This window comes from Pipistrellus kuhlii, unplaced genomic scaffold (assembly GCF_014108245.1).
Source record: "Pipistrellus kuhlii isolate mPipKuh1 unplaced genomic scaffold, mPipKuh1.p scaffold_m20_p_1, whole genome shotgun sequence".
Taxonomy (NCBI): Eukaryota; Metazoa; Chordata; class Mammalia; order Chiroptera; family Vespertilionidae; genus Pipistrellus; species Pipistrellus kuhlii.
This window is the reverse complement of record NW_023425404.1, coordinates 122390151-122413544: the sequence shown is the minus strand read 5'-3', so window position 1 is coordinate 122413544 and position 23394 is coordinate 122390151. Positions and strand designations below refer to the sequence as shown.

The following is a 23394-nucleotide window of genomic DNA, read 5'->3' as shown; positions in this document are numbered from 1 at the left end:
AACTTTTGTAAATAACTTAGAGAGATATAGTAATCATCAGGTCTAAAAAGAAAAGCATTAGTGATAGAACAATAAAATTATACTTCTATAAGCTCAACCCATTGCCCTTTCCTCTGTGAAACGTTCAATTAAAGCTCGACTGGTGCTTCCAATTATATGATCCTCATCCCATCTGAAAAAAAATGACCTGACAAATCTGATGACTTCTTTAACCTTTTTATTCTATTGGCAGTGGTGCAGTGAGGGACAAGTTGTCTCCGTAGGGGCTCTGTCAAGTTTTGTACTGTGCGCTGTGTTCAATTACTCAGGAGAGAAAATTACTGTGTCATTTATAAAGTGAGGGCCTATGTTGAAATATTTCACTCTCTATGCTACTCTGGAGGAAGTTAAGCAACTTCAGAACCAAATGTTTCATGGATTGGTAGCTGTTTAACCTTTGTAATTTCTCTAAAGGAATAGGTCATGGTAGTGCTCTGGTTAGATTTCAATTTTCATTTCAACACCACTGGAAACTTTGCTGTGGCTATTTAGGATTAAGATCTCAACTCTGTGGCTTTTCACTAACATCAGCTCCTACCACCAAGATTGGCTGTTGGCTCCTTTTCTACAAGGTAACTACCGTATTTTTCGGACCATAAGACGCACCAGTTTTTAGAGAAGGGAAATGAAGAAATAAAGATTCTGAAACAAATAGTGTCCTAAAATATTTTATGTGCATTAAAACCCAACATCACAGTCATAAACACATGTAATCAACCCTGTAAAGTAAACAGCAGCATTTAGAACCATTTTAGAGCCGGGCAAGCACACAGAGACCACACAGAGCCGGGCAAGTAAAAAAACTTTTTTTTAAAAGTATATGTGTAGGCTATATTTGGACCATAAGACGCAGGGACTTTTTCTGGGGGGAAAAAAGTGCGTCTTATGGTCCGAAAAATACGGTAGATGCCTTTCCATTGGATAGAAGTAACTTAGGTCATAATTGCCTCCTACTAAATTATCCTCTACTACAAATGGCTTCTGGGTGTGTGTGTGTGGGGGGGGGGTTGAGGGGGGGTGGAGGGGTCATGAGATCCAGCTAGGACAATGGCTCTGGTCTTAAAGGGTCTACTCCTTAACTTCTCTAGACTGTTGTATGTGCTGTCTTAGCAGTCAGTTCTCAGGCCATTGAGAACTGAAAAGAGAAAGTAGATTGGAAAGAAAAGATAGAGGTACCCAAACAATGAAGCTACATATTTTTCTTGGGGGTGGGGTAGGAGGAGGGATTAGATAAGATAGCCTGTATGTTACTGTCTTAAAGCCTCTAAATACATGACAGCAAAAGAAAAATTTGCATCTGTGAATGTGGCCAATCTTGCAATTATTTATTGTCTCCATTTTCAGAAAGTCAGAGATTGCTAGTAGAAATGAAAGAAGTTGGATTTTTCTTATTTCAGTGAGGTTGCGTTCTTGCTAAAACAGATAAATGATTGACTGGGAAGGTTTCTCAAAGTAATTTCCTCCTACAGACAGGATAAGGAAAGCACGTGACCCTGTCACAGAGGAGATTTTGGGACACATCTATTACACTTGTCATTTCAGCTGAAAGGATATTTGAACTCAGGTGTTCTACCTTTACTCTTGGCTGCAAGAGAATTTTTGGAGAACTAGATGAATTCTTGCTCCGTACGTACAAAATAAATAAATAAATAAATAAATAAATACAGGCGCTTTTTAAAGGCACCTGTAATGCCTGGGCCTCTTTTCGGCTACTTCTTTGAAAGAGATGCAGCAGCCTGCTACATTTGAACAGAAAAAAAGCATAACTTAAAATAACGTGTGCAGCATGAAGATTTCAACCTATGGAAAACTTGTTTATAAATTCCCATCCAGCTGCAAAAAGATGGTTGTGTAGCCAGTTTTCCTCGCTCCATCTTTTTTCAGCAGTGGCAGGGGTCACTAAACACACGTTATCAGTGTAATAACATTTGGGCACAAAAATTAATAGTTCAGTGAATCATTCCCGATGTTGAGTCCACTTATTTAAAATTGGCACGAAGAGACCAGTCATTTACAGCACCTGAGAGTGACTGCAGACCGGGACTTAATTGGCAAAATCTCATATCTGAGATGAGATTGGAAGATTGTATACAGAGCTAGGTGATATGATATGGTTAATCCAGGGGCATCTGATCAAAGTCCCCACATTTCTGAATGCTTAGGCACTATGTGGGCAAGACTAGAATGGTGGGGTCAAAACCCAGTCCCTCTCTGTGTACATGCTTTAAGAGCCAAAGGCCCTATCCTAACCTCCTGATCAGATATAACAAAAACAAATGAGGATTTAATAGCTGAGTCCAGTCGGTGCTGGCCAACATCCCTGATAATATTGCCAAATCATTTGTCAGGGGGTTGGCAGGAGAATGTTGGAACGCCTTAAACACAGCTGGAATATTCTTAAACAAGCAGAAAGTTACCTTAAATGGCAATGGAGATTTGACTCTAGTTTTTGGGAAAGAAACGTGAAATGAATTCCTTCATTGTCTTTTGAGTTACAAATGTTCAGCTGCTACGGTGCAGAAAACCCTGGAGGTTGTACCCAAATAGTGTATTCTGACTGTGAGGCTCTGGGGGTGAGAACAAACATGTGTATTTTAGGAAATCGACACACTAAGGAAACACCGTCACATAAGTGTACTGGCTCAGGCGCCTCAGGCTTTGATTCTGAGAGCTGCGATCTCAGTTGACCTGCCAGGTGTGGGCTCCAGGCACGCTGTCTGCTTTCTCAATGAAGGCTCCTGCAGCAGCCTGGGAGGTCCATCTGCCATCGCAGGAGGAGGTGAGTACCATGAAGGTGCCTGACAGCTGCTCAAACCAAACTTGCCAAATTAGAAAAGATGGCAGAATGGGTTACTGCTCCCCGAGGAGAAACGCATGCTTAGATGTAGGCACACTGCACTAGTTGAGTGTCTTCAGTGTGCTCAGCCGAAGATGGGACAGAGGAGAAATGACAGTAGACACCTGAGGGGGAGCATCATCAGCAGGTGCTGGGTGCTGCCTGTGCACAGTCACGACGATTTCGTGGGGCTGGGGCTGGGGCTGTCCTGTTTCAGGACAGACTTGGGTGCTGGCTGGTGAGTAATGATGGGACTTTTAAAATAGCCTTTCTTGCCAATAGGCAGGGCAGGATCCCTCCCCACCCCCCTTTTTCTTATAGGCAGCGGTGCTGAGAGTACAGTGGCGCTTGATGGGTACCAAGCTGTGGGCCCTGGCAGCCCACCAGCCCAGTTCAGTATGGGGAGCAGAGTCAACAAGCCTGGGGACACCCCAGTGGAATTTAAGATGTGACAGAGAAGAAATGACATTAGACACTTGAGGGGGAGCATCATCATTCTTGTAGCTGAAAAGCAAAAAAAAGAAAAATGAACCACCCAATAAACACTTTTTTATTGACTAGTTTATACCCTGGCTTAGTTGTTAGAAGGCAGTTTTCGGAGCAGCTAAGCTTTCTCGTTTCACTTAATATTTATTTATTTTTGAAACAGCTGAGCCAGCAAAAGGCACTGAGACCAGAAGTGCTGAGCGCCCTTTATCTGCCGTGCCACTAATGGGAGGCACATTAATATTTGATTGAAAACTGCAATTATTTAATGAAAGCAGAATAGTAGCAAGGAAGAGAATTGTTCCTTTAGTAAATACACTGATTCAGGAGTGGTCCCCTGTACCCATGAGTCCCTGGGTCCTGCTAATTGAAAAATCTACCACACTGTCTGCCTTTATATTTCAGAACAAATGGTTATAAATGAGCATTTTCTTCTTTGCCATAGGGAATGCTCATCAGTTCATCAGAAATTACTTTTCTGTTCAAGAAAAAAAGGGGGGGGGGGAGAGGGGCAGGAAGGAGGATTCTGCTATTCACATGGAGCCAGCATTCGCATGAACTTGTGGTGAGGGTCCTCCCTGACTGTTTCAGAAACAGACTGCTTCAGGGTCCAGGCCGGTGTCTGAACTGGCCGACTCTCTGGCGAAGGCCCGTGCACAGCTCTTTCCCATGTGGGCTCGGGCTGCTTTACAATCTAATCTGCAGAAGTAGCTCACGGCTGCTCAGGGAGCTCTAGACCCTGCAGGCTCCAAAGCCATTCCTGACTGTCCCCACTGGACATGTGCAAAGGGAACGGGGTAGGGGCGGGGTGGGGGGCTGTCCTTGGACCAACAGGCCCAGCCCTGCAAGAGGGAGAGTGGGAGCCATGCCTTCCTAACTCACGGTCAAGGTCTCCACTAAACCAGGTGGATGGCATGCTTGTATTAAAAACCTCCCATACTGCTCACCCGTGACGCATTATAAGATAACGCAGGGCAGTATTTACAAATGGGGAAACTGAGGCAGAGTGGTGGGAAGATGAAACGATTGTAGTCACATTTCACGTCAGGAGAAGTTCCGAGGTGGGGCCTGGGGGTCTGAGACCTCACCCCTCTGTGATTCCACTGTGAGCACCTGAAGGGCCTGCCTTGCTGTCCTCAGTGTCATGAGCCCTGGCGCATGGGAAAACCCCGTGAAAACCCAGAAGAGTGACTGAGAACCGCAACAGGAGGGAATGGTGGTTCCATGGATGAACGTGGCAGCAGAAAGGGATTGGGAAAACGTGATGGTGTGTCTCCTACACTTCTTCTCTGTTTGCCACCCTGCCTTTTTCCCTCGGAATCCTCTCTCCTGGCTTGTCTGCCTGAGGGGGCACACTTGTGTTGTAACTGCAGAAGAACCAGTGACTACACACGATTAGAAGCTCTTACGGTGCGAATCTGCCAGGACGGGACGGCACAGAGGGCTAGGAAGAAAACCCTAGTGGCCTTCATGGGGGAGGCTGTACAGGAGCCCGAGGTTGTGGGCATCACCAGCATGACGCACTACTTTGGGTGACACTGGTTACAGCCGTGGCCGGCAAACTGTGGCTCTCGAGCCACGTGCGGCTCTTTGGCTCCTTGAGTGTGGCTCTTCCACAAAATACCACGGCCTGGGCCAATCTATTTTGAAGAAGTGGCGTTAGAAGAAGTTGAAGTTTGAAAAATTTGGCTCTCCAAAGAAATGTCAATCGTTGTACTGTTGATATTTGGCTCTGTTGACTAATGAGTTTGCAGACCACTGGGCTATGGAACAGGTGGTGAGCGACAGATTAGATGGAGGTGCTGGGCCTGAGGTTTAGAATAGCCCTCAATACCACCGACTTGTTCAGTTTTTAGAGAACCACATCTCATCAGTGAGGGTTTCATAATGAGAGTTTCAGACTTGTTAAAGCATGCCTGTGATCTCCGTGCCTCCTCCCTCCTTCTCTATTTTTTTTTTTTTTTTAAACCATCTGCAGAAGAAAATACAGGAATGGCAAGTTCCAGGCGGATCCGCCTCCTCCTAGTTTTGCTCCAGACCCCCTCCTTTTGGGGCCATGGAGGTGGATGTGGGTGGAAAGCTTTTGTTCTCTGTGCCTGCCATTCTGACAGCTGACATCCTGAAGCGGTGTGTCTAAAAGTCAGAAGAACAAGCGTGCTCCCGCACGTGGTGCTGACTTTAAGTCAACCAGGGAAACGGGTGAAAATCAGAGCTGTGATACTTGGTGCCCAGCCTTTTCTTCTGCGTGCGGTTGGGGGGGGGGGGGGCGAACCAGAGCCTGGGATGGAGAAGACGGTTCTAACGAGCTCCACGGAACTTGTGCTGATCACTGCATTAGTGCAATGAAATCCTCTCCATGTTGCAAAAATATGGATTTCTTAGAAGAAATGTATTCTACATACTTGCTTTCAGCTGGGCCTCGCTGGGCGGATGGGGAAACTGCCACCAGAAGAGTGTTAACATTCAGTGACAGCCCTTATGAGTGGGTTAAAAAGTCAGGGGTGAGGGGGAGGGTGTGTGTGTGGGGGTGGTCTTGTCACAGTTAACGGCAAAAATGGAAAGAGAGTAGTTTTTCCAGCTACACTGCATAACTGCCTGCAAAAACACTGGCTTCAGAGTGCTTGAGCCACAGCCTTGCTTCCACCACGGCGACAATCTTCTGGGTGGAGTCACTCCCCTGTCACTACATGGGCTCCCTGCGCTCTGGACTCCAGGAGCCTTGACATAAAATCCTGATGCCCCTGGAAGGGCCAGTTCCTCTGAGTGCCTAATCTGCTCTGCTCTGCTCTCCGTGGCAGTGCGGGCGGTTTTCCTCGGTTTACATCAGGGCCAAGAGGCCCACACCCTCCACGTTTCTTTCAGGCACAACCAGAAAGCCAGAAACTAAGATGAAAACAGTAAGTATTCCTGCTCCTCTCCCACATGTACATCTCCTCCCCCCACCCCTCACGTATCGCCTTCAATTTTCGATTGAGAAGGGATGTGTAATAATGGGCAGCCTGCCGGCTTCCCATCTGACAGTGATAACCTGAGCTAATATGTTGGCACCGGGACCTTCCCGACGTGAGAAATAAAACGTGATCGTCTGAGCTGCGGTGAAAAGTTCAGGCTGGATAACTGCCGCGCGGGAGGTGCTACAGGGCGACCCTGGCTGCGTGTGGAAGCTGCACCTGCCTCGGCCATGACACGGAGCTCCAGTGAGCGCCCGAGCAGCGAGACCTGCGCGGCAGCACACTCACCTCGGCTCAGCCCGTCGGGCCCCCGGAGGATCCGGCACTCTTCTATCTGGCCGAACGGAGAGAACATCACCCTGATATCATTCTCGTTGCATTTCTTCGAAACCATTCCTATGAACAATTTTCTGTCTTCCACGGCTAGGAAGGAAAAATAACGCATGAGCAAAGGCCACTCTCACCTTTTTCCCTGTCATTGATGCTTCACGACCCCGCCAGGCCGCCTGCCAGCGACGTGAGCCCGCGCGCGGGGCCCAGGGCCGCCTCCACCGCCCCACCGTGCCCTTCCTGCGCATGCGCTCTGTGAGCTCGCTCTTACCCATGAAGAGCCTCACAGGACGCAGGACGCCAAGAAGTTCTCCCCCCTCTCCCCCCCAATATGGAAACTAACGGTAAGGTGTTTACCAAAACGTTGGAGTTCCATGTAGTGGCTAAATGTTACTGTGGCACAGAGATATTTTTGGAGTCAGTCTATGTTTTTGAATGACAGGGAAAGAACAAGGCCAGGAGAGGAAAAGCAAAAGGAACAGATGTAGTGGAACAGCAAACAAAACTGAACCGAGCATCGGAGGGAAGAAAACATCCTCCTCCGATTCCACGTGGCCGGGTCCCCACAGCTGCAGCGGAGGGAAGGGGCGGAGAGACGCCTGCTTCTCTGGGGACCTCGTCAGGGACCTCTGCCCCGCACCAGGGCCCCGCAGCCCTAACCAGGACGGCACCCGGGGTCGGTGTGCTTCAAGGAGAGAGAAAGGCGAACCCAGGGAAGAGAACGGGGCTGCAGCTACTGGAGAATTACGTCAGGGTGGCCCTATCCTGACCCCATGCTCGGGGTGAAGCCCTTACTGAAAAAAGAACAAGGAGGGGTTCTTGTTCTTTTCCTCCCACTCAGAGGCAGGGCCCTTGATGAACAGAAGTGCACTTTGGCTGTCATGACAACATGCAAATTTTAACTTTGGAACCCGATGGGGGTAAAGATGAGGGAAGGTTTGCCTCAGACAACTGGGGAGATTGTCCTCAGAATCGACATGCCTGTGCTCAGGACGACCGGCCCACACTGAGCCTCCAAGGTGCCCTAATGGCTCAGGACAGGGCCCGGAGTCCTTCAGGAGAGAGCGAGAGGCTGTCACAGCACCGCAGGGAGAAGGTTCGCTGCCCCCATGTTCCTTGAAGTTCCATCAGTAGAACGGGAGGGAGGGGCCGTGGCTGCCGCAGCCCCTCGGAGCGGCCTGGCCCAGGGAAAGCCTCTGCCAGACATCACCTTGCAGAAGCCTTTTGTGTGCGCTTTATTATCTTTCCTGGTGTCTCTCACCCTCTTCCTGGAAAGTAAGCGTCTCTTTCACCCAACCCACTGTACTCTAGATCTTCTAGGCCAGCTACGTTGGGCGTGTCAGCCGCACTCCGCGGCCGCTGCCGCTGGCCGGGGACAGAGCAGCTGCGTGTGCAGCAGCGATGTGGCTTGGGGCGCCGGTGCCGAGGCTGTCCAGCAGAGCTTGCAGGAAGGGCAAGTTCTAGTGATGTCCCTGCAGTGGCTGGAGCACGTGCAGCTCCTGTGACTGAGGCACTGGATGCTAATGCCATTTGCTGTTAGCCGATGCAAATGTTAAAAGCCACCTGTGACTCTCTCTCGGACAGCGCAGCTCCGAGGGGGTCCAGGTGAGACAGCTAACTGCTCAGGTCACAGAACCCCAGGGTGGGAGAGAGGGAATGCAGAGGTGCGTTGTCTAGCTCTGAGAGAGATTCCGAGGCCTGGCCGGAGTGGGGAGGGATTCGCTCTGGTCATTCGGCAAGTAGGTGGTCTAACCTGGACCATGACCTAGTACCTTACGGCAGTCCAGGCTTTTCCCACTCCCCTGTGTTGCCTGCCAGCCCACAGGCAGCAGATGAGGCCTGAAGGGGAGAGCGATGCTGGGATTGGGAAACTCGGGTCCTTGGTGCAGGGCAGCCATTCTGTTGATGGAGAATGAGCCGACCTCTGCGGACACGTTTTGTCATCTATAAAAGGAAGGTTTAAACTCTCCTCCCTTCCCTCTCCTCTCTCCTCTCTCCCCTCCTTACATACCGGAGAGAAGTGGCCCAGCCACAGCTTCGGTTGACTGAAGCACACGGGGTAGGGGGAATGGTGGAGCCCAGAGGCCCTCTGCTCAGCCTCTCCCACGCTGTGGTTGCTGTGAAGACCATGCAGAGGAGCACGGGGCTCCCAGGAGCACGGGCTGAAACCACACTCCCACAGGGCTTGTCCAGGAGAACTGTACCACGGTTTTTGAGAAAGGCCTGATGGGAAGGACATGAAGCTGGCTTTCCAGACACACGGGCAGGGTGCAGACAGACAGGCAGCGGGAGGGGGGCAGCATGCTGACGGGGCAGGGGCGGAGCCAGGAAGAAGGAAGGCCGCCTGTGGGGCTGACAGAGGAAAGCAGTCTGGCTTCAGCACGACAGGCACTGGGACTTGCTTTTTCTGTGGAGAGGGGCTCAACGTATAAGGAAGGTAACAGAGGGTCCAAGGCTGCCCTGTGCCCTGGGCCCTGGAGGTCACTGCCGATTCCTGGAGGGAGGCCACTGAGGACCTGACTTCCTGGATGTAGGCGAAACGTTTCTTAGTTCATCTTTTCCCCCTTCAGAGTAAGTGAACTACCAATGACCTCCTGCGAACCGGTAGAAGCACAGGAAGCCATAGGCGGCGTTGGCACAGAGGTGATCTGGGTGCTAGAAGCACGGGGTGCCTGAGGGAGCAGCGTCCTTCCCATGGGGTGCTGTGAGCTCCAGCACCAGGACACCCTTCGCTGGGCGGACACAGCCTTGTCCAGGCTGGAACGGAGCGCAGGAACCCACTGATAGGGGCAGTGGGAAGGGAATCACCTCCAGGTGTCTTTCTTACCCTCCGTCTTCCCTCTCACCTCTGGGGCTCTGCCTGGAGGAGGCTGCGACTGCTGCCTTTATGAGAGTAACAATAAATCCCTGTTCTATTTTTTCTAATCCTAAAAACTCTGGTTTTAGTTCTTTTAGACAAAAGCAAATAACACATTCCCAGTCGGTCCTTGGTTTCACTGGTAAACCTATGATTATTGTATTTAGCTGAAACAATTTGTAGATTTTGAGCTTTAGAGGGATACGATAATAAACAAATAGGCAGCTCCTCAGTATGCTAAAAAAAGATTTTTTTTTTAACTAAGACGAGTATTAAAACAATGAAAACTATAAGAAATTCTGATGTTCTAGTCACCATGAAGGGTCAATTCAGACAGGCAGCAAGATGGGCAATTAACTATCACTTTTTTCAATTACACCTATTAGCTAAAAATAAAAAAAAATTAAAATCTATACTATCCATATCCTAGACAAAATGCTAGTGTGTGTGTGTGTGTGTGTGTGTGTGTGTATGTACAGAGTACACATGCACAAAGGGAGCTGGATGTTTGCAATCTTTTGCTAGTCAAGGTTGCTCTGAGGTTTTAACAGCTGGGCCATGTTTGCTTTGATGGCAAAATGGGGAAAATTACACATACCCACCCTCCCTCTTCCTTGAGTTTTCCTGACTTTCCAGTGAAAATTTATTCATACAAACTCTTCTTGGGATTTCCATGCTAAGGATCCTTCTAAACAGGTTTGTCAACATTTTAAATAAATATAATTATCTCCAATTCACTTAACTTTTCCATCAATGTTTGATGAACAGGCAGTAAATATCTTACTTATTTTCTCAATCCACAAGAATGCTGATTGTTTAAATAAACCGACCATGCTCACCATATTCTGCTAAGTGCTTTAGGGAAATTAAAAAAAGAAAAAGAAAAAAGAAAAAAAGAAAAGGTCTTGGGAAAAAGCTCCTTTTCCTTCAGGACAGCCTGCGGCTGAATGAGGGGGAAGACCAGTGCACACTGCTGCACAGCCGGGTTTCCGTCATCAGTAACAACATGGCAGGACTGGAAGGGTCTCCAGACCAGAGACCACTCCAAGTTTTCCTTCCACAGTTTAAATAAGAAAGGGTTAATAGGATAAGTGGGAACTTCTTTAAGTTTGGGGAAGAGGAACTTAAATAAAAAAAAAAAAAAAAAAGTCCTAATTGTAAGCCTATGCTTACACCCTGGTATACAACCTGTCAAAGTCACACCTGGATTTGGGGTGGCCTAAGTTAATTAACAACTTTTCATTGTGTTAGTACTGACATATGGCATTTAATTACCGCCTCCAAATCCGTGCGTTCCTCCACTTTGAATTTCAGAATTACTTCTTCATCTCCTAGTAAATCAGAAACGGGCTGGGTGGGAAGGTCCTGTATAACTGTGCGTATTGGAGCCTTGCTGGTCTTTATCCTCCAGGGCAATACTCAGTTATCTTGACCCATGAGAGCTCTGAACTGGGCGCATGGACACACTGGGGAATTTGGAGAAGGCACTGGGAAGAGAGACAAGGGTCTGGAATGGCATTTCTGGATTTGAGGCTTCAAGGACACTTACAAGCTGTGAGGGCTGAGAGTGAAAGCAGGATGGATCTATGCTCTGTCCACAGAGTCAGGGGCAAGCCTCATACTCAGGAGCATGATGCCAGAATGTGCACCAGCTCCGGCCACCAAGGTCCCGAGCACAGAACCAGAGGCAACTCTATGCTTTTCTTATCACTCACTGCTAGACAAACTTCAGATCTAGCAACTGCATTTAATTTTCAATATTGCACTGCTGGTATCTTTTTCTGTATAGTCATGAAGGATTAAAAGTTGGAAAACAGGCCCTCCAATGATAACACGACATTGAAAAGAGTAACTATGTTTGTGCTGGCATATGCCGGTCCCAGAAAGCCATACCTCCTCCAATGCCCTTCCCCTACCATCACTGGACTGTGTGCAATGGAGAAATAATAATAAAAAAAGTTGGATTCTATTGAAATCTGGGTATTGATTCAGTGTGTTCTTCTTAAAGGATGAAACATTTTATTGCTAATGCTGTGTGTGTGTGTGTGTGTGTGTGTGTGTGTGTGTGTTTGGGGAAGGGCGGGCGGGGAGAGGCACCTTGCATAGAACTATGAAGACAGGAGCAAATGAGTGAGTTGGCATAAATGTGCTAGAAACTGCAACTTAAATCAGAGCTAATGAAAAGGGCGGACTAGAGGAAGCCAGGGAGATTTCAGAAGTCCAGTCAGTAAAATACAGATGTGCAGGGCAGACTGGAGAGCAGTCCAACATTTCTGAGCTCACCACAGAGCCTTTGTCAGAATCGCTGCATGGATGAAGGCTGAAAAAGTGATTGCTTTTCTGGAATTCATTTGTCCATCACTAATTAATCTGTGATGAGCAGCCTGTCTTGCTCAGAAAATACAAAGTTTTATAAGTCAGAACATCCTGCTAATGAAGGCAGTAACTGTCTAACTGTGATGAGTCCTTTGTGTTATCCATAAATGTCAGCAAACTCAATAAAAGTGCAATTAGAGCTCGTTAGACTTCTTTCACAGTTACTGGAGCTATTTCGAGCATCTGAGCCAAAGCAATCTTGGTGCTCTCTGAGCTTTGAAATGATGCTTACCTGTCAAAGCTGCCATGTGAAATCAGAAAAGACATGCAGCTCTTATCACTTGCTTTGGAAAAGTATACATTGCCCCTGATTCCTCCACCAGGTCCAAGGAGAATCTTGAACCCTGGTCACGTCTATGCAAGATGGGCTCCACTGGAGCCTCTGCAAAGAAGACCAATTTAAAAGCACATTTTGGTCTATTTATTTATTTATTATTATTATTTTTTTAAATTTGAAACTTAGGAAATGAAGGCCAATCTACAAAGCAAAGGGAGCAATGATCCAACAAGAAGATTTTTTTTGGGGGGGTGGGGGTGGGGCTCCTTTGTATGTACAAGCCTATGCTTGGTATGAACGACCACAGCTAGAAGTGCCAGGGTCAGCGAGCTGGACTCCCATCGATAACAGCACTGGGAGCATTTACCATGTGCCAGGTTTTATGCTCCATCTTCTTAGATGGTGACTTATGTACCCCTCAAACTCCTTCGAGAGGCATGTGTTGCCAGCAGAATTCCTACAGATCGCCGCAGCCCCGTTACAGCTGGACACAGGAGGCCAGGGGAGGTTGCAGAACATGAACAAGGACACAGCTAACAAGCGCAGGGCCAGGGGTAAAGCCCAGGCTCCTCAAACTGGTTTCTAATGGCTACTCTAGGTTTCTCTCTGAAAAATGTCCTTATTTTTAGGTATTCTCTCATCTTAGCAAAACAATGCTCAGTCCTGCTTGGCTTTTGAGATCATGGCTAACATTACCTCAGCGTGCAGAGTGGACAGCAAGGGCAACGGCCCATTCTGTGACCCCCTGCAGCTGTTCTATGGAAGTCAGGGGTTGGGCCCCTGGGCATCCGAAAATGCAAAAGAAGAAATCCCTTCATGGCTCGATTGTCTGGGTATTTCAGGTCAAATGTTTCCTACTCAGTTCACTAATTCATCATGTCTTTATAACTAGGACCTAAGGTTCAGAAATAAGATGATCCCTTTTCTGTAAACTTCCATTCCTTGGTCGCTGTATGGACACAGTTTACAGAGTGATAGGGCCAGAGGACAGGGAGCATCTCTTTGGGCCAGAACTCTGAGAGAGAATTCATTCCATGAATGCAAGATTCCTTCTCTTCCACAGGGAGCAGAACAGATTGTAAACGTGACTCTGGAGCAAAGGGTTCTGGGAACTGGCATGGGTGCACAGCTTTCAGCATGGGTGAACATGCCCAGGGACAAATCTGATAGCAGCAGTCAATATGTATAGAGGTGCTCCGTCCTTTACAACGCAATGTGACAAACACCATGTCCACGTCTGAAAAAAAAGGGCAATCTGTGTGAGGCAGTTGCCATCATTCTTATTTTATGGATGAGGGCATTAAAGTTCAGTCTTTGAGTGACTAGCAGAGATCGGTAGACTGAGTATAAGTTCCATGAGGTCAGGCAGACTGTTCTTTTTAAAATCCATTCTTGAAGCCCCAGCCAGTACTGTGCCTGGCACACAGTACAGAATCAGAACTCACTGTCTAATGAAGGAATGAAGCGACTTGAGATTGCTGAATGAGATCGCTGTTGCAGAATGAGATCCTGCAACAAAGCAGTGGCAGGTTTGAGACCCTCCGATACTAAGTGCCCTGTTGGTGATGCAGTAGAGGAGGACACGGGGAGGTAACCCTCCGAGAAGGTGTGGCTGAGGAGAAGATCGTGGGCAAAGCACTGAGGTCTGCTCCCCGCCACACAAACCAGGTGCTAGCAGCCCACAATACATGCGATTCTCTTCAAAACGTTCTAGTCTGGGAAGAAGCCAGAAAATGGGATGTACTACACTTAGCAAATAAAACCTTGTGGAGAAACTTAGAGACCAATCATAATTTACATTCGCACATATGCAGATTTCTGAGTGCATGGCTTCTGCCCTGATTACTAATGAATGAGGTGCAGAACCGCCTGCGGAAGGGAGCATGCCGATTGTGTCAGTCTTGTGGGATGGGCAAGCTCTGAGGTCGAAGAAGGTAGAATAGTCCTTTAACATGCATTTCAGTAAATTCAAAGAACAAAACAGGGACAGAAGGCTGGTGTCAGTGGAAGCAAAAGCCGGAGAGAGAGAAACGTGGCTATCAACCCTCTTGTGTCTCAGACAGTCAAGTCTCAATGATTCCACCACGGACCTCACCAAATGCATATTTTTGCACCTCATGTATGTTTATTTAATCAGCAAACTGAATTCTGAATGAATTTGGATGCAAATGCATTGGAACAATTTAGAGAATAGTGCAATAAGTCAGCCTCCAAGACACAGAAAAATAAATGGAAGAGAGAAAAGAGGTAGCTGGTTCTTCGTGGTTCCTTTCCCACTCACCTTCTCTGCACAGTGTAAGGTCATTCCTCCCTATCAGGTGTCCTGTGTTGCTCTGTGGGAGCAGATACACAAGAGCCAGAGGCCACAGGGTCACCACCCAGAGCAAGCCCACAACAGAGAGACACAAAAAACCATTTCTAGTAACATCTCCACCGACCTTTACACTCCAGAGATAAATGAGGCAAGAGAGTGAAGCTCAAGTTTCCCCAGATGAGCCAGCTACAGGGCAAGTTTCCGGAGCAGTTGTCTCCACCTTGCTGAGAGAAAAGCGCTGGGGCTGGCACCTTCCTCCACCAGTGGACCCCCTGATTCACAGACACAGACATTAGATGAGACAGTTGGTCACCACTTACCATTTGACTTCTCACTATCCGCAGGTTTCATCTGAATGGGATGATGCATCTAAAATACAAAAGCGAGAAGGTAAAGGCAGATTGAACAACTGTATAACAGACTCAGAAATCCCACACTATTAAACTTGAACTCTGACATTATGATAAGGACACAGTCATAACAAGACCTCTCCCAGGTAAAAGGAACCGAATCCAAATGCAAGCCCGTATCTTGTGTTCAGGAATAGAACCTGCTCAAGTCATGTGGACAGTCTAGAAAAGCATGGGCTCTGCAGTCAGACTTGAGTTCAAAACCTGGTTCTGCCACTCAACCTCGTCCCCTCCTGTAACTCAGCAGTGATTCTGGTTCTGCCATTGATGACAGCTATGTGACCTTGGACAAGTATCTTTACTTCTCTGAGACTTGGTTTCCCCATCTGTGAAATGGAGATACCACTGGCACAGTAGGGCTGTGGGAATTAAATGAGAAATGCAAGTAATGTGTTTAACCAACTGGGCATAGGATATGTTGGAAAAACACACACACTATTATTATTATTATTATTGTTGTTGTTATTATTAACCCTTTTTTTTTTTTTTTTTTTTTTTACAGAAAGGAAGGGAGAGGGATAGAGAGTTAGAAATATCGATGAGAGAGAAATATTGATCAATATTGATCAGCTGCCTCCTGCACACCCCCTAATGGGGATGTGCCCACAACCAAGGTACATGCCCTTGACCGGAATAGAACCCAGGCCCCTTAGTCTGCAGGCCAACGCTCTATCCACTGGGCCAAATGGGTTAGGGCCACACTATTATTATTTAATGTTATTTCAAATGTGAATGCAGATTGTGTTTCTTCTGGCCATTCTGTCTGGATTTTTCTGAGGTCTCAGAGTCAACAGAAATTGAAGGTCTAGCAGCTGACTGATTTAGGTGCCATCATACAATTTTTATTAAACACCAAGTGTGGGATAGAATGGAAGGAGGGAGGAAGAGAAGGGGAGAAGGAGGGAGACACAGGCTTCGGAGCCATGTCTGTTCAGTACGTATGTGGGAGCAGAAAGAAGCTGAGATGAATTGGGTGGCCTCGGGCCCTTTACGCAATGCCCATCACACCACTGTGCGTGATCTGCAGAGTTTACGCCGAGCGAAGAATGCCGTCACCATTTCCAATTAAAATAAATTCCTCAGTCTACTTTCAAAGGTTCTTTTGCTTCATATTTCATCCTACCCCAAGGAGCATGGGAGCCACAGGGTAGATGGAATCACTAGCGTTGCAAATGCTTTTATTATAATGGGTCCCATTCTCTCTGAACCTTTAATTTCCCCAGTGGACTTCCATCACTTGCAAGCCACAGCTCGGGTTTTATCTAATTTAAATGAAAGGGGAATGGTACTTGGCTCTGGCACTTAAACGTTGGGAAATTATTATCAGGCAGTCAGGACCATGTGCAGCTAATGCCTGCCAGGGTCTTCCAAACATAAGAGGCAGAGGAAAGAGGGAGAAGCACCAGGGGATGAGAGGCTAAGTAATTCAGAGCTGCTTTGTTTATGCTAAAAGGCAAGATGCTCTTATGCATAGAACATAGGCCCTGAGATGTTGGGTCTACGCATATTCCCACTCCGTTCATCAGTCTATTCAATTTGTAGAAGAGTCTAGAATAAGAATGAAATGTTTAGGGCTAAGTATATCAGAATTTTACACAAAGACTAGAATATACACCTAAAAAGCAGGCAGAAGCACACTATGATGGCACCTATGATGGCACCTATGTAGGCTAAGGAAAGTGGCCTCCATCCTACAGGTAAGAATGGGGAGAATGGCTCAACCTAAGTATTGGGGGAGGATGGGCCAAGTCTTTGAGTACACTTTTCTTCCCACAGGCCTTGTTGACTCCTTCAGCAAATGTGTGTGAGGAACCCACGGTGTCCCTGCATCTAGGCTAAGCAGTGAGGAATGAAGGCCCAGAGGGAGAAGTTTAGATGCTCCGGGTGCTCCCTGTGCAGTTGAGGGCACTGGCACGTAAGCAGCCCCGAGCAAGATGGGAAGAGCTATGGCCGATGCAGGAGCGAGATGTGTGGGAGCCCAAGGAGGCAGGAGCTGGTGAGGGAGGGAGGACTTCTCAGCAAAGTGGTATCTGATTGGTGTCCTAAAGGCCGAATTGGACTTGTCAGCACAGGTGGGACAATGGAATAGCCCACACACAGATGCAGTGGTAAGAGAGAGCACAGTTTCTCATAGCAAATCGCCCAAAGTGAGTGGGGAGGGGCACGGAAGCGGCCGCACAGGGAGTAGGTATCCAGCTCTCAGAGGACCTTGTGTGCTAAGAAACCGAAATTTTGTCTAAAAGTCAATGTCAGGCACATAAGACTTAAGCAGCCAAGGCAACAAGATCAAATTTGAAGTTTTGAAAAGGCCTTTTTTGGCTACAGAGGACAGATTATAGAGGGGAGACACAGCCGGCAGGGAGAACGGCAAAGAGGCTACTGCAAACATCTGTGTGAAACTGATGAAGGCCTGACCTTCAGAGGAAACTGGATGGATGGAGGGAAGAGGGGGAGAGAGAATCCCAGGCCTGGACAACCAGATAGATTGTGGGATTATCACCCAAATAAAGAAAACACAAGAAAGTTGTTTGGGGGGAGACTGATGAGCATAGGGCTGCACATGACACACTGGATGTGACTGGGATGAGAGAGAAGTTGGGGAAGTGTGTTTCAAGCTGTGCAATTGCTCTGGGAGGTGGCAGCCGAGGTATGGGTGATGCTGTCCACAGGGGGAATGCGAAGTGAAGAGAGCCAAGAGCCACGGGCAGAACCATGGTGTCTGAGAGCAACAGACCACAGGGCAGTGGGAGAAGTAGGAGCAGGGACAACTCCGGGAGCCATGTGGGGAGAGCTTTAAGAACAAGGTGGCACCGCTAATGAAAATGCCCAAGTGTCCTTTGGATTTGGCAATAAAAGGAAATTTTTTTTGTAGGGAAAAAAATCAAAAACGCTCATGAGGGGAATGGGGACAGAATGTGAGTTTGCAGAGAGTCGGGGAGCAGTAGGGAAGATAAGTGGGGAAGAGCCGGGGAGTAGTAGGAAAGATAAGTAGATAAGAAGATATCGACTTCTATTTCAGGAAGAGTAGCTACAAAGGGGGAGATATAGGAAGCCGGAGGGAGGTTGGGTGGAGTCTTTCCTTTCCAGGTAACAAAGACTTGTGCAGGTTAATGTGAGACCCACAGGTTAAAGAGGAAAGAGGAGATACGTATACCTACAGTTTGTATGGGGCACAAAATGAAGTGACTAGGACTCCTGCCCTCAGGGAACTGACAATATCAACTATTCACGTAAAGAAGAAAAATGGGGGCCAACGTTAGCGCCGAGAACACTCAATCTGTGACGTGCATGGAGGGCTGGAGAAGGAAATCCAGGAGCCGTAGTTCTGAGGACAGGATCATTCTCCTTTCAAGCTGTAAAGCGCCCTGGCAAGCATTTAGTCTAATGCTCTTGATGTACAGGTCAGAGGGGACTAAGCAACTTCACTGAGGACACACAGCTCATTAAGACTGGGATGGGGTCAGAAATCCAAGCTCCCTGCTCTTACTGATGCTGATCGCCCATCACACTGCTTCGCCACAGAATGCCCACAGGGGGCTTGGACACGTGGGCCCAGGATGAAGAACTGCAGGCCGCACTCACTGAAGGCGCCAGGCACTCGTTTGAAGGCGCCTGCAAAATCCCCCAATGAAAGTAATCTTCCCTCCACCAAACTCCCCAAACTCTTTATCTCTGCAGCTTTACAACCAGTATTATACTGAGACTTGACTCTTGGTTTCCTTGCAGCTGCTGAGAGAATTAGCTCAGTCTGTGACCTGAGACTACCCAGAAGGCTCAGGAACACGGTAGTGGTGGTATAGTCATGCACACACACACGTTTTGGTCAACAGATCACATAAACTAGAGTCGTCCCATAAGATTATAATGGAGCTGAACAACTCCTATTGCTTAGTGACCTCATAGCCATCAGAACATCTTAGAGCACATGTGTCAAACACAAGGCCCGCGGGCCAAATCCGTCCCACCAGGCCTTGCAATGTGGCCCGCACCGCGCTGTCATCACTGCACTCCGCTGCGTTTCCATCACAATGACAGTTTATGACTGTTCAGTAAACCATTCGGCCCGCGATTTAGGCTGGATTTTAGATTTTGGCCCCTTCTCTGATTGAGTTCGACACCCCTATCTTAGAGGAATGCATTTCTCGCGTGTTTGGGTGATGTTGATGTAAACAAATCTACTGTGCTTCCAGTCGGATGAAAGTATAGCACATACAAGCATGTGCAGCATGCTACTTGATAATGACAATAAATGACTGATACTGGTTTATATGTTTATTGTACTATACCTTTTGCTATCATGTTAGAGCAAGCATGTCAAACTCAAAGGCTAACAAGGGCCAAATAAATGAGGTATACATATACAGTGCACAGGCTGCAAGTTTACATGCTTGTGTTAGAATCTACTCTTTCTACTTATTAAAAAAGTTTACTGTAAACACTGTATGCCCTGCTATGCTGGCAGCAGCTTCATACATATCCTGTGTACTGTGTCTCTTGATTGCATCTTTGGTCTTGTGCTTGATTTACTCTCATTTTGTTTTGTACTGTAACACGCTGTACAGGCTGGTAGCAATAGGCTATACCACATAGTCTGGGGGTGTGTTAGTCTATATCATTCAGGTTTGTCTGTGATGTTCACACAATCATGAAACTGCCTAACGATGCATTTCGCAGAAGGTATCCTGTTGTTAAGGAACAATGACTATGACAAGCTACTGCCACTGAGGACTTGAACTTTGTTTTGGTCTTTCCTAGGCCAACAGGGAGTGAAAGTCAACTTCACAGAGATTGCAACTGTCAGACCCTGGTGAAATCTGAGTGGGTAGTCACCCCTACTTCAGGTATGTTCTTAGGTAATATATGTAAAACACCATGACCTTCTTGGAGAGAGTTGTTCAATCAGTACTATATTAAGAATGGCTCATTATCATGAACAGTTCATGTGAGTTATAAATTTCTGACCAGATACAGGATGTAAATGTCAAGGAAGACAAAAAACGGTCTGGAGGAGTCCTTCTCATAATGTTTCCCTTCCTCGGAATCTCATGACTCCAAAGACGGTTGAGATTTACTGAATGGAGTACAGAAATTATTGTAAAGGATCAGGCATTCTAGTTTCAAGTTTCCAGTTATAACAGAGGGACATGGTTTCAAAGATTTGATCCGGTGTGACACCAGGACTACTCATCCATTCCCTTATTTCTGCTTTTACCAGACACTGTTAGCTGCTGGGAATACAGCGGAAAAGAGTTTTCCTGACTGAGCCAGTCATGTAGTGGTAGAGAGAGATATGACAACCATCACCCCCAGATGATGATTGTTGTGCCAAGACCTACAGTGTGGGAACCCAGTGGAGAGATGCCCAACACAGATGAAGGAAGGACAAGCTGGAGCAGGTGTCTCAGCTGAAGCAATGTTCCAGTTCAATCTTGAAGGAACACTAATGCTAACCACCACATCAGTGAAGGGCACACTTCAGGAAAGAAACAGCATGTTTGAAGGTACAGTGTAAGAGAAATAGGTCATGTTGTTATTAAAGAACCAGAGGCCCTTCGTGCACTGGTGGGGTCCCTCGGCATAGCTTGCGGGGATCGGGCAGAAACCAGCAGTCCAATGGTGCCTACTGCTCCTGCCTGCCACTCCCGCTTATCCCACTCATCCAGGTCCCACTGTGCCTGCCGTGGGCCATCAGGAGAGGCTCGCATCACATGGCTTGCCAGCAGTGAGCCCTGCCTCTGGCACCCATCAGTCAGCTGAGTGCTGAGCGTCTGCCCCCTGGTGGTCAGTGCGCATCATAGCGACCAGTAGACAGATGGTTTGGTCGCTTAAGTTTTTATATAGAGAGGCTTTCATATATATAGATAGATGATGATAGGACATCTTAACCAACAGAAGAAGCAATAAAGTCTCTAAAGATCATTACACAAATTCAAAGTACTCAAAGCACAACAAGACTAAGAGTGAGGGATGTATCCATGGTTAGAAATATTTCAAGTGTACAGAGACAACAATGCACATTTACTCAATCCTGAATTAAGACTGCCACAGGAACCATGATTGGCAGCCAGTGGCCACATCCTCACTGCATTCCTCAACAACTAAAGACAAAAGCCTTGGCATCAGAATTGCTGCTTCTCAGCACTGTTGCTGCAGCTTACAAGGGACACTGGCCTTATCTGTGGCCGGGGCTGATGGAGCGGAATCTGGCGCTCCATTCTGTGCTCTGCGCTCACAGGTCCAGTTGACAGCAGCAGACCAGAGGAAGGGTCAGAGAACTTGACAGTCATTCTTCCATTCCCCTAATGCCTCACCTGCTGTAAGGGAATTCAGAGTCAGGAGGGAGCCAAGTTCTCTGGGGGGTGGGTTGGTGGGTGTCCTTCCTCCTTCTGCAAGTGAACACATGATCTTCAAGATTTTTGCACGGAGTCTCCTAAGAGACATGGATCAATTAAACCGAGGCTGTGTCTCCATAACCATGCAGGGTTGGTTGTGCCTGAAAAACTCCAGTATCCTTGGAGCACAGTGAGACACAGGAGGGCTCGGGCTGTCCTTACCCATACTCCCTGTTGGCAGAGTGCTTGTGCCAGGGAGATCCCAAGATTGTTTTGGAAATGGGTCCTGGTTTACGGCAATGAATCTGACTTAACACATTTCATCAAGTTTACATTTGAAAAAAGGAAGCTGTCAAAATCCATTCCCTTGAATATTTGACTGCATATGAGTTTCCTTTTCATTTTATCACAGAAGAAGATTTTGTCTCAAGTTACACGTTAAGGTAATGGTTAGTCTTGTTTCCTGTTTAACCCTGTTTGTTTAAGAACCAATGAAGCCTAATGAAAAGGGAAATTTTAAGAGTTCCCTCCCTTCTCTGATCCTTGTGGGGAGGGTGGAGCCAAGCATGCTCCTTGGAAACGGTTGTTGAATTTCGGTTTTGTCTGTGTATGAAGCGCTGCGCCACGTGCACAGTAAGGGGGGGCCTCCGGGGAACAGCTCTGGTGCTCGGCTGGCTCGCGGAGGGGTCGCCTCGGGTCTGATTAGGCTCTCAGTGAGCTGCAGCTGCCTGAGGACAGGGACTGCATCTCACTGTCCCCTCTGTGCTGAAGCCAAGCGTGGCGATGATGGCCACAGACGCAGGCCCGTGACTGTCCCAAGCAGGATGCTGTCTGGGTGCTGGGGACATATGCCACCTCCTGAGGCATGAGTGGTATTCGGTCCTCCTTTTATCTCCCCTCCCCTACGCTCCCCGCACACACACAGAGGGCCCCAGATCTGGTTTCCCTGGCTCTGGTCCGCAGATCTCTGATAGGACTGATGCCCCTCACTCCTGTCTGCATTGACCTTCCATTTGAAGCCAAGAGCCCAGCTACAGCCCATGAAAATAAAAAGGAGACTCCATGTGCACAGCAAATTCATCCCGCCAAGTCTGTGGGGGTGACTTCACGTATAAGGCTGTAAGTAAGCCCAGAAGCAGCTGTCCCTGCCTACGCTGCCTATGACAGCGCTGGGGCTGGGCCCCAGAGCAGCAGCGCCCACACTCCAGAGTTCCCGTTACATGTGAAGTCCAGCGAGTGCCCCAGTTCCCTGTGCCCTGGTCCTGAGGTGAATGCGGGAGAGGCTGTGCTCACACAGCCAATGCTGATGCGGCCTGTAGAGCCTCAAGACAGAGGGTCTGCGGGAAGGAAAGGGGCTGAGGGGAAGGTGACGGGGCAGACTCCTGACACACAGGAGAGCTCGTGTTTAAACTTGTTTAACCCCAGCCTTCGCCAATTGATGAGTGAACCACCTCTAACACGAGATTCAATAAAACATGCCATTTTAAAACGTGAAATGGGTTTTACGGAGTCACTGTTTCGCATCCCATTATCAGACCTGTCCTGACCCCTCGAGAGAGCAGCCGTGGTGGTACATATTATAAGCGTACTGCCCATAAAATATTTAAAGGGAGAAAGAGAGGGGAGGGGCAGAGGTGAACTCACAGAAGAGTTCTGCACTACGTGAGAAAAGGAAAAGGTTCCAGCCATACAGACAAACCGGCATTTTCCTTTCACCCCCTGACAACAATGCACGATGCACACGGAACACTCTGCGCCGTGGAGCGCAGCACTGGGGAGCACCCGAAGCGCCTGCACTTTCTGGACTTTTCTTTAAAAAGTTTTCTAAATGGCAAAGGCACTTTCAAAGGAATTGCCACCAACCTGGAGGCACACCGTCCCCCTAATGACCATGTGTATTAAGGGATCTGCTATTACAGGAGGGCTCCCAGAGCCATGCAGGGTTCCCCAGCTCTCTAGGTATCTTTGCTGTTTCAGGCACTGTCACACCCTGTCTCTCTGAGAAAGAGGGGGTGGAACGAAAGCAGCTGTAGGAATGCTGACTTACAGGCATTAGTGAGAACTTCTGAGTTTCTGATTTTTTAAATGGTAATAACAAGGTGGTAATCTTGCTAAGATATCAGGAGTAGAGATATCTCTGCAAGATTACTGATGACAAAAACAATGTGTTTGGTCAGTCAAAACCA

The 23394-nt window shown here is 47.7% G+C and overlaps 1 protein-coding gene across 12 annotated transcripts in view; it reads right to left on the bottom strand.

The window, feature by feature from the left end:
• CELF2 (CUGBP Elav-like family member 2) overlaps window positions 1-23394 on the bottom strand; it is a 534510-nt gene that overhangs the window by 62035 nt on the left and 449081 nt on the right. For all 12 annotated transcript variants that reach the window (XM_045588688.1, XM_036407861.2, XM_036407878.2 and 9 more), the window contains 2 exons: window positions 14787-14835; window positions 6601-6735 (listed from right to left, as the gene is read on the bottom strand). In XM_045588688.1, coding sequence (XP_045444644.1) covers window positions 6601-6735; window positions 14787-14835 — 184 coding nt within the window. The remainder of the gene's footprint in view (window positions 1-6600; window positions 6736-14786; window positions 14836-23394) is intronic.